The sequence below is a fragment of the Rhyacophila brunnea genome, unplaced genomic scaffold (assembly GCF_057557595.1).
Source record: "Rhyacophila brunnea isolate RB1 unplaced genomic scaffold, BYU_Rbru_1.0 scaffold_3, whole genome shotgun sequence".
NCBI classification, from domain to species: domain Eukaryota; kingdom Metazoa; phylum Arthropoda; class Insecta; order Trichoptera; family Rhyacophilidae; genus Rhyacophila; species Rhyacophila brunnea.
In genome coordinates this window covers 45,510,960-45,523,670 of record NW_028232965.1, presented here as the reverse complement: position 1 = coordinate 45,523,670, position 12,711 = coordinate 45,510,960, and the positions used below count along the sequence as shown (strand labels likewise).

The 12,711-nt window shown below is 34.9% G+C and overlaps 1 protein-coding gene across 1 annotated transcript in view; it reads left to right on the top strand.

The window, feature by feature from the left end:
• The window catches only part of LOC147068424 (uncharacterized), a 38,557-nt gene extending 28,458 nt beyond the window's left edge, over positions 1 to 10,099 (top strand). Inside the window, exon 2 of the mRNA XM_085953149.1 lies at positions 7,318 to 10,099. Coding sequence (XP_085809275.1) covers positions 7,318 to 9,522 — 2,205 coding nt within the window. The 3' untranslated portion in view covers positions 9,523 to 10,099. The remainder of the gene's footprint in view (positions 1 to 7,317) is intronic.
• The last annotated feature ends 2,612 nt before the right edge of the window (positions 10,100 to 12,711 follow it).

Below are 12,711 nucleotides of genomic sequence, written 5' to 3'. Positions count from 1 at the left end.
TTCTCACTGCATTAAAATGCAAATTAATGCCAATTCGGGGGTGACACACTAAGTGTCCAATACTAAATATATATATATGTGGCATTTTATTGTATATATGTCGATATACAACGGTTGCACTAGATACCGCAAAGGGATAAGGGAGAGATATTACACCTGTTTAGGGATATATGGCGTGTGGGAGTAATTAAATTTAAAAATATGTTTTTAAGCAAATTATCATAAAAATTACAACTATTTATACAGCAACATTGGGCATTTTATATTTAAAAATCTGAGTTAAAAACTATCCCGAATATAATTTAAACATTGTGTGTAATCTTGCTATTGTACCAGCATTATGTATGTAAATCTTCTCGTCTGTTGTCGACTATGTCAATATATGACTTTTTATATTTTAATTGCTTGGATATTTAAAATATAATATTATTAATATGTTGTAAAAAAAAATATCTCGTTTTAATATTAATAGAAATTCAACTTAATCACCTCATAGTACCATTCACTTTATTTTATACTTCGGCTAAAAATAGTAATGTAATAATATTTTATTTTATCAAATTCGTGAATTTTTCAAGAAATTCGATTCATACAAGAAAAAAATCGTAAATGCCAATCGATTGCATAGAACTTAAAATAATATTTTATATTATTGATAAATTTGTCATCCTTGTTTTATCTACGGAATTTATTAGTTAGACAGTTAAATATAAATTATTGTTCTCTTTGAATTTTACCAAAGAAAGCTAACGTCGTTTATATAATAATACTAATGAAATATATTCATTGTAACATTACTGTTATTGTTAAGTTTCTGAGAAGGGATATCCGGTATCCACTGCTGGATGTATCTCCGTTCGCTCTCATCATCATTCCGATACATACTGACTTCATTCAATTAACCCTTAATATAAATCTGCTACCCATCCAAGAAGCCGAAAGTCTCTACACTTTTAGTTTCCATGGTCTATGTGAGCAGCAGTGGCGGCTCGACGACTTTCTAGGTGGTGAGGTTAAGCCATTCATTATTAAATAAACATACCTACCTACTTTCTCATATTATGAGAATCGTCCTTAAAAATATTAATTTAATTAATAATAATTAGTATAGACTTACTATTATCAGTTTTGAACAACGATATATATCGAGCGTTTTTACTCATCTAGGGTTGATTTGATTCGCTCTCATGTATACGTATACTAACGCTAATGCATTCACATTCTTTGTAAAACGAGATTTGTACCGCGGCGACGGGATGGGACTGAGTGACCCCAGTTAGCAAAAAATAGACGCCATATCTTTCTTAATTATTTGAACTTATTTAATTATTTTAATACCACGTAACCATCACTCGTATTATTACATAATTTACAATCATTGCTTTATTTATTTGTAAAATAATAATGAATATGTTTATAAAATTGCGACTGGTTTAGATGGATAAGATAAATTAAATAGTTCATTTAATCATGTAATTAAGTAGGTAAGTATATTATGACAATGATAATAATAGGTATCGGACGTGTATTTTTGACATGATAACAATGTGGGGATAGTCCCTACGAACCCTTAAGGTAGAGCCGCCCCTGGTGAGCAGTAATAGCCTGTTTACACGTGCATGGATTTACTACTGACAGTACGTATTATCGCGCCCATAACAATAAAATGCACGTATAAACACGTATTGCCATGCAAATTACAAGATTGCATGTTTGAATCAAAAAAGTTCGGAAGCTTTTGAATATTCATGCGACAGTTTTTTCGATCTGCGACTGCGCAGTACAATGATAGTGGTGAACCAGCCGGCAAAAAACTAACTACACCACGGTCGATTTTTATGACCCGTCAAATAGTACCATAAAATGACAAAATCACGTTTTGCTTACTCTTGAAGAATAAGATTGGAAAGACGGTCAGCACTTTTACGTGTAAACAGTTTTTATCATAGTTTAAAATATAATACACACTATTGCTGCCAGTAAATCCACGTGTACAGGCGCTATAATGCTCTAAATAGTGTGGATACAAATCGAGAACAATCAACTACACGTCGTTCTCAAAAACTTAGACTTTCTTATGGAACTACATGGGATATTCTTCTTCATAAAGATTTGCATTTGAAAGCGGATAAAATACAGTTAACACAAGAACTTAAACCGAATGAGCATTTGGTGCGTCGAAATTGAGTCCCTGTTGTGCCGTATTTTTGTCAAAGACTTTTCGAGTAGGTATTCATCTGATGTGTTTTCAAGATATGTATGTTCAATACTATTGTGTTCTTTTATGCAATAAAAGATAACAGATATCCATAAGTAATAATGTTTACTGAAAACAAACATTTGTGATCATTGACTAGAGATGGGGAAAATATGTACCAAGACCTTATCGCATTTTTAACTGTCCGATATTTTAAAGATTTATGTGAATGATTTATATTATTTCAATTTTTCTTCTAATTATATTCCACCAAGTATTACGGCAGATGATAATGTCGTGATAAATTTTTAAGGACCGATGGAATGACATAATAAATTATACATTGCAAGTTATCTGATTTACATACGATGTCAAAGGTTTTTCCAGAACTTATTTGATTGTATTTGAGGATACCATTGTTGTTTTTATAATATAAATGTTGTAATGCAAATACAAAGTGTCCTTTACTATTACCTACATACATTAAATCAGATAAATTACCTATTTGATGCTATGATAATTTTGCGTCAAGAATATTAAAATTATATTGAACAACATATCGTTAATTAGCTGCGTTTTAATCGTATCATTAAATATTGAGATTATCTGAATTACAATAATTAATATACAGGAAAATAACCAGTTTAAAAGCAAGCTCTTTTTTATTTTGTTTATTAGATACCTATATTATATTATTATTTTATACAAGTACATTATATATATTAATACAATCGACCGAGGGTACTAGATGGAATTTGAATTTAAATCCGTGAGAAGTTATATTCATATTAAAACCATTATAACATGAAAACGTTGCCTAGTTAAAAGAAATTGACGAAAAGAAATGTATTAACAAATAAAAGAAACTACAGTAACATTGTTATACTAACATTGTTATTGCTATACAATTGTTAATTATTTTCTTTTTCCGATCCTAATATGATCAAATGGGCCTCCACAGAGTGGAGGGTTGTATTAACAGATTTTATTTTTACGAAAAATGGATGTCAGCCACTTTCTCAACCTATTAGGTCCATACTCTGACTCATACACAAATTGAAAAACAATTTATGTGTACTTGCCAGATCTAGGATTCGAACCTGTGACCCACGACACTATACGTCAACGCTTAAACCGCGTGACTATCATGGGTGTTAAGTTAATTATTTTACTAGATATTAATTTAAATGTATATCATAATAATAATTTGTAGCTAGTCCATGAGAATGAAGATTACATTTTTGGATTTTTTTAAATGCCCAATACGTAGTACCCACATATACCATGAAAATCACGGCTCGAATTGGACAGGAGCGCAGTTTCGGTTCATGAAATCTCCGAGATTATCGCTACGTCTGAGCTAGATAGGCCAAATAATAACAATCTGACACACTTACATTTTTATAAAATAGACAAATAAGTTAATATTTTCCAAAAATTATCTAGCGCTCCGGTTTGTGAAATTATCTATTTCGAGCAGTGATAAAAATGCTTGAGCAACTTTTTTTGTTTTTATTATACAATATAATTAATAATTTCATATTAATATTACATTTAGAGTTTTAAATACTCGAGATAATCGAGAGCAAGGCGTACTATTACTTATGTTATTGTTTCAATGTCGGCTTATAATGTTTTGTGTCCCAGGTTCGAATCCCAGGTCTGGCAAATTCACATGTTATTTTTTTCAATATCTGTTTTAGGCGGCTCTCGTGGTGCAGTGGGTAAGGCGCTGGCCTTCCACCCGAGAGTTCTGGGTTCAATTACCGGTCATGACAAAAACATTTATGTGTTTTTCTCAAAGCCTGGGTGTTTGTGATTGTTCAAAATTACTAACAACCGCCTTGTACGAAAAAGCAAGGACATGGTTATTAATAATTCTAAAAAAAAAATATCTGTTTAAAGTCAGAGTATGGATCTAATAGATTGAGCAAGTGGCTAACATCCATTTCTCGTAAAAAAAGTTTTATTAGGATCGGACGTTATTATTATTTACTTATCATATTTTTTATGTATCTTGATAACTATTTGTATACAAAACGTGTTACCTAGCAGAAATAATTACATACATATATCTTTAAAAAGTTAACCATGGACTTTAACGATTTGTTTTTTAAATGTTCACAATTTCTTTAAAATAAAATCACCTAGCAATATAATTTTCAATCGTTTTTGATGCAATATTTTATTATTTTGTATATACATTCATATTTTTTTTCACTTGTCACTGAAAACACAACGCATTTTAATAAATTCATGAAAAATCACTTCATATGACATGTCAATAATATGGTAATCGTGTCTCGTGTATGAATAAAACTGTAAACAATTTCTAAATAATGAAGAGTTGCAATCTAGCCGGCAATTCTAAAACATGATTGATTTATATTTGAGATAATTTAAAGTCAAATTCGTGGCATGCAAAAAGATCCGATGATTTAGTATTATTTTTTATTACATATTATATTATAGTAAGTATTTTGTCAATTTGCCAATCATTTAATAAAGACTTATACTATTTATTTTGCCAACAACTAGTTTGCAATATTGTGTTGCTAATTCATCAAACAAGATTTGACAACCAAAAAATAACGTGAACGGATAGATGCTAACCTAGGTAATAATATATTACATACTGCTAAACTTTTCAATATATTTAGCATTTTTGGTATCACTCAACACTCATAGATTATTTTTCTAATATTTCTATTACTCAGTATTCATGCCAAATCAAAATATATTTGTATGTGCTCGCCGTGGTACATTTACAAAGTTAACTTAAAGTATCAGTAAGGATATTTTGATAAAATTTTCAAGTTAGTGACAACTAAGTCAAATACAAATTTTACTGGAAAAAATCGGCAACAATAATTAGGTTTGGAAGGTTGAAAACATATTTTTTTTAGTAATTTGGTATATACCAAGTGATAAATTTAGTATTTACATAATATATATTATTATATCAATACTAAGGCTGCAGACACACGGTATTGCAGAAGACATGCCTCGACGCAGACTCTTATTTGATTTCAATTGCATCCGACTAGAATCGTATAGGATCTGATTCGACGCACGTCGATTGCAATGGCGTGTGTCTGCGCCCTAAGTAGACTCAAGAGGTCACATGACGTATAAAAGCCGAATATGAAGATCTTCAAGAATCTTTGAAGAATAGAATAATCTATACATAAATATGTATCATCTATCCACGATGGCCGAGCGGCTTAAGCGTCGGCCTATAAGGTCGTGGGCCCCAGATTTGAATCCTGAATCTGGCAAAAACACTGTCTTTCAATTTTGTGTTTGCGTCAGAATATGGACCTAACAGGTTGGGCAAGTGGCTAACATACATTTCTCGTAAACTCTGTGGAGGCTCATATGATTTTATTAGATCGGATATGGTCAAAAAATCATTTTGATGTCCATTACCTCTTCCACATAGAAATCAACGTATTTTATGATCACATAAAATACATTAACACAATAAAAATGTATTATTGTAAATGTTTTCCGTATACATTTTTGTATAAAGTCATATACATCATAACTATATTTGTGTTTTTTTTTAAATATTTTTTCTATTGATACGTGCCTTATAACACTTTAATTTTTATATTCGGTAAACTTTCCATTGAAAAATACTAAATTAAGTATAGAAGAAGATGTAAGGATGAAAAAGAATTAATAATTAATAGCAATTTAAACCATTATAAAATATAATTATATCAAATAATGATAACAAACCAGGGCTCGAAATAGACCGGAGTGCCGTTCCAGTTCATAAAATCCCCTAAATCCTCGTTTTATCTCGTGGAAAAAAATATTTGATCGTCCGAATTATGATGAGATTAGGCTATAATATTATAAGAAAAAATTAAACACACTTATTTTTATAAAATACACATAAAATTGAATAACTACGTTAATATTTTCGTAAAATTATCGAACGCTCCGGTTTGTAAAATTTTACATTTCGAGTGCTGCAACAAACATCCGTTGTATGACTGCTCACTAAAAGATTACTAGATAACTATAATAATTATAAATGATTATATTGTATTCTACAAATTTATAAGTATTATTGGTTTATTTTATAATTTCAATGTGTGCACTGTAAATCGCGTTAATGGTGAAGTTTAAAGGTGTTCGCTTACTCTACTAAACATGCATATTTTACACTTAATATGATGATTATTCTTTAGAAATTTTATTTAATCTCACGCACTGAATGATATGTCGCTTTGTGTCACGGCAATATCCGATGCGAAGTTGCTTTAGACCTAGAAACAAGTTCATCTTGAATTAAAAAATAGCAGCATAATTTATTTTCACATTTACAAGAAAAAAACATTTACACGTTCGTTATGGTTTGATTTCTGTATGTGTTATTAGTGTATATTATGTATTAAGTCTGTTGTATATAATTTACATATTAATTATTACCAAAACCTTGAAATATGAAAAGCAACGCTGGAGCCATGAATAAAATATCGATTTTCTTCAAACGAAATAAATATTCACAATACGTTTGGTTCAATTCAAAAAAAAATGTTAAAGATCATTGGTTGTGGGTGCCTACTAAACGTTTCCTTATATGTAATTGGGCCCTAATATAGCATGGTGAGACGACACTAAACTATTTTGAAAACCTTATGCTCGACACTCCATTTTAAAATAACAACCGATATAGAAAAAACGATAAAATTGTGCAATATATTTTTAACCTTTTTACAATCAATATCATGTATTCCACAGTATAAAAAGAGAATTTTCGAAAATCTGTATTTTCAATTATATATCTATTTGAAAATGAACTTTTAATTAGTACACACTTTATAAAGTATATATACCTATATATTTTTTTATATTTACAACCCTATCAAATTTGGATGAAAATGATTTTCTGATTTTTGTCCAAAGCCCAATTGAATATTACATAACTATGCATGGCCCCATGTCCTTTTAAATGTCATTCATCAGCTAAGCAGCAAATAACTATGATAGTTGATAATCGTCTGAGTTTTTTATTGGAGTTTTAAAAGTGGCCATTACTACGTGGCATGTGTTTAAATTATTTTTTTCTTTCTATTTTCATTAATCACATATTTCCTTTTTTTCAGAGGGTGCTCGCGCTGCTGTTTGGAATATTAGCAGTCTGCGGAGCAACTGCTTCCAATCATGAAAGTCTGCCAGACCTGGTGCGTCATACTAGAGAAGCACAGTTTGGCCAATTCCAAAATGATTTCAACGGATATAATTACAACTCCCCCAATGAAATAGAAGAAGTTGGATATGAATATCCGGTACCAAAGGTGCCATTCCCACCACCTCCACCGGCAACGACGACTCGAAGGCCAATAACGCCTCAAACTCGACCGCCACCACCGCCTCCTCCACCACCGCCGCCACCAACACCACCAAGGCCTTATATCCCCCCAGTAACTAGGCCCGCTATCCAGACTACTACAGGATATAACTACCCTAGGCCGACGACAACGACTCCAAGACCATATTATCCACCACCACCACCACCGCCGCCGCCGCAGCCTCGACCGGTGTATACGACAACACAAAGACCAGAAACTACAGGATACAGTTATCCTAAACCAAATATCCCATTTGAATTGCCAACACGTAAACCACCTCCTCCACCTCCACCACCACCACGTACTCCATATGTACCAATAGTAACAACCACACGGAGACCACCACCTCCTCCACCACCTCCGCCACCCCCACCTCCTCCTCCACCACCACCAAAACCTTATCTGCCTCCGACTATCACGACTACAACAACTAGGCGCCCGACACCACCACCAACGAGGCCGCCAACTTTCCGTACAACCGGATATGAGTATCCAACTCCAAAAATTCGTTTTGAGGAAGTAACAACCACAAGAAGGCCTCCTCCTCCACCTCCGCCACCTCCACCACCACCTCCACCTCCGCCACCACCAAAACCATATTTACCACCAGTAGTAGTAACAACCACAAGGAGACCACCACCTCCTCCACCACCTCCGCCACCACCACCACCTCCTCCACCACCACCAAAACCATATATACCACCGGTAGTAGTAACAACCACAAGGAGACCACCACCCCCTCCACCACCTCCACCACCTCCACCACCACCACCACCTCCTCCACCACCACCAAAACCATATTTACCACCGGTAGTAGTAACAACCACAAGGAGACCACCACCTCCTCCACCACCTCCGCCACCCCCACCTCCTCCTCCACCACCACCAAAACCTTATCTGCCTCCGATTATCACGACTACAACAACTAGGCGCCCGACACCACCACCAACGAGGCCGCCTACTTTCCGTACAACCGGATACGAGTATCCAACGCCAAAAATTCGTTTTGAGGAAGGAACCACCACAAGAAGGCCTCCTCCTCCACCTCCGCCTCCACCACCACCGCCACCGCCTCCACCACCACCAAAACCATATCTACCCCCCAAGCCACCAGTGACTACGACTAGAAAGCCGTTACCTCGTCCTCCTCCACCACCACCTCCACCTCCACCACCGAAACCTTACTTGCCACCAACTCCACCACCAAAACCTTATATTCGACCGATAACTACTACAAGACGACCAATACCACCACCTCCTCCACCACCTCCTCCACCGAAACCTTACTTGCCACCAACTCCACCACCAAAACCTTATATTCGACCGATAACCACTACAAGACGACCAATACCACCACCTCCTCCTCCTAGACCGCCACCACCTCCACCACCACCACCGCCGCCAAGTACTAGAAGTCCTCCAACGACTGGCTACAGTTACCCAAAACCAAAAATACCATTTATTGAAGTAACTACGACAAGAAGGCCTCCGCCGCCACCTCCGCCTCCACCTCCACCACCACCACCTCCACCACCACCGAGGCCCTATCTGCCCCCTGTGACCAGGCCACCGGTGACTACGACCAGAAAGCCGTTACCTCCTCCACCTCCTCCACCACCACCACCACCACCACCAAGGCCATATTTACCCCCTGTAACCAGGCCGCCGGTGACTACAACCAGAAAGCCGTTACCTCCTCCACCTCCACCTCCGCCACCACCACCACCACCAAAGCCATATCTACCACCAGTGACCAGGCCACCCCCGCCTCCGGTGACTACAACCAGAAGACCCATTCCCCCACCACCACCTCCTAGGCCACCACCACCACCTCCCCCACCACCAAGGCCATACACTACGAGTGCCCCAAGAACTACTGGCTATAGTTACCCAACTCCAAAAATAACCTTTGAAGAGGGATACTCTTATCCAGTACCGAACATCGCTTTCAATTTTTAAATAAAATAAAATAAAATCGCGTTCACTTCAGAAAATTTGTTTTTGTTGGAATATTTGTATTTATAATTACTATAGGCATGAATGCGTATTGAATATTATTAAAGACGAATCAAATTTTCATATTATTTTTATGCAAAAATTATATTTAATGTCCAAAATTATTATAGTTTTTGGTTATTTAAATTGAATTTGAATGCACTAATTAAGCAAAATAATTGATTGATATACATTTCTATGAAACAGTATTTCAATCAATGTACCTGTAACATAATATTTTAATAAGTTATATCTTGTGTGTTTCTGATTAAAAATACTTTTTTTTTTAATATTGGGCTATTCAAAAATATTTTTCAAATGGCCAGTATAAAATAAATAAACGAGACTTGTACATAACCCATTTTATTGTTGTCAGGTTGTACAAAAAAAGCGGAAAAAAATAATATAATGCCCTTATAGGGAATGCATTGAATAGCTCATTTAAAATTTTAAGTTTTTGTAGATAAGTTTTGTATAAATACCTATTAAAATCTAGTGTATCTTTCACTGCCGAGAAAATATAACATTTTTCAACTAATAATGTGTTTTATTAAAAATACTAATAAATAAAATACTAATTTGAAGCATTTATAATAACAGACTACTGTACTAAATAAGATAATAGAGCAATCCCAGCGAGTAAGTACCATCTTCTTTATCTAATATACGCGGAAATATCGCACGAAGGCTGGATCTATATATATATATATATATTTTTAATGGATCTAAGATTTTCATATCGCAAACGATAATTAATTAACTAAATTACAACTGTTTTTATTATCAATCGCTATAATAATAATTATTTTGGCGAATTCAAATAGTATTTTCGTGGTTACATACATGTACACCAGGAGGGAAGTAATTGATTACATTTCAGTCAATGACTTATTCTATGGCTCACTATGTTATCAATATTGAAGAATGGAATATCATAATTCTTTTTTATAATATCCATGGCCCTGGCACTCTAAAGCGGGCCCCTCTAACTATCGCTAAGGTTAAGTGCGGAGTGTATTTCTAAAGTAATGTCCCCCAAATGGTTTCCGCGAAACACAAGGGTTACAAAATACGGGTATTCCGTGTAATTTTAGCGATTTTTAAATAAATCCAGTTGGTTTATTTAGTTGTCAGCACACAGCATCATATTATGAAGTACTAGTATAAGTCATATTGGATAAATAGGCATTTTATAATTAAATAAACACATTAAAAATATATCATATCACATAATTTTAAATTTTAATAATCATTAAGGAAAATTGTGCTTTTAGATAGACCTTTTTTATTATTAGAGAAAATTTTGTGGTGCGTGTTTTTCTCACTTAACTGGTCGATTCGCCACGCCTCCACATCTAAGACCGTTATAGCCCTCCCAGTCCTTCCCCCTAGTGAGGGCCATAATGATAGCTCACAACTTCGTGTGCAATCAATATTAATAGCAAAACAACATAATAAAGATACCACTTACACATATAGAACCAGGTGACAATGTGAAAAGCCGCATATACTCGATGATGTAAGCCATCAACCCGTGTGGTTGGTAGGTCATGCGTTGCTTGGTGGAGTCATAAAAGAGTAAATACTGTGGAGTCGATATTTTTTCTGCAGTGGTGCCAATATTAAATATGAAATTCTATATGTATATAGTTATAATGAACACATATATTAAGATTGATTAAATTTACATAGACAACAATTATTTATAAATGGCATAGCTCAGCGGTGACAAAAGGAACACTACCTTGGATTCGGCTCCGACTTGAGATAGTCATGAGAGTAACCACATGTACCAACATTGGCAGTAAACTTGCGATTCTTCAGTCCAGAATAGTTACCAGTGGCGTCATCTATCAGTTTTTATTTGTGGCAATAAAGATACAGAAAGGAATAACACAAATAAAAACTACTAATGAAATTTGTTTGAAATACTACAATTATTCATAAAAATCTACATGTTAACGGTCACAATTTGCAAAAGAATGCCATGACAAGTGATTCGAGACTATCAATATTAAGTCTTTAATTATATATCCTAAAAACTATCATCAACACTGCAATTACATTAAAATATATTAACAATAGGGCAACACTGACAATACGTTAGAGCTAAATCGTCCTCCACCGCTTTTAAAGCGTGTCCATTGAATTGACTACATCTCCCAGTCAGTGGCGCCCCTAGGCTGCGCCAAAATGCCGCCCCATATCCATTGCATGCCTTACATGACTCCAATATCTAAGAAATGTGCTGTATCGATACATTACTAATAAAATATATACCACTAAAACATACAAAATTAAATTTAGATGTAAAAAGCGAATAAATATAATATCGGTAATTAAGTTAGACTCCCAAATCACCAGAGTCTGAGGCCTTATTTGGTTGATATGTCTGACACATTTGGTTTGTACCATTTATCAATACGCAGAGTTATTATTTTCATACCATTTTTTCTATGCTATGATTGTACAACGTAAACAAAATAATTTTAGCTATTTCTATATAAGTATCATATTTCTATATATCCCAAATGATTCTCCTCGATTTGCCGCCCTTCGAGTAACTGCCGCCCCCAAGCGACGCTCAATCTCCCTACCCTAACGGGACGTCACTACTCCCAGTACTGCTCCTGACTCTCAGCAATACGACTAAAAGGACAACCAGAAATAATACCCGTCGTCTATCCGTTTTGGTAGTCCGATCGAAAGAAAACACGTCTACTTCCTACGGTGATCGAATACAGAGGAAAATAATTATAAGTATATAATATAGGGTGGCAGTTTAATCCTACTTCAGGGTAGTACTTTGATTAGGTATCTCAATTGAGAACAGCAGACTCACCTATCTTACTTATTGGTAGGTATTTTGTACTAGTGCTATACTATTCTGGATAGTTTCTAAAAGTAGTATTCTAGTATAACATATGCTGAATGTATTGGGTTAGTAGCATTGAATATTTTTCTTTTGACATTTTAATGAACATCTCCTGATATCTTATCTCTCCTTGGTCGTTCTCGCATGGATGAGGATCATGACCTCCTCTCTCGATCTTCTGCTTCGCTCAGGTCATAGTGAAATCTGCCTCCATTATGCTCATTTACTTGATCGGTTCAGCGCCTCAACACTCTTTCTCTACTTCGTCTTCCCTGGAG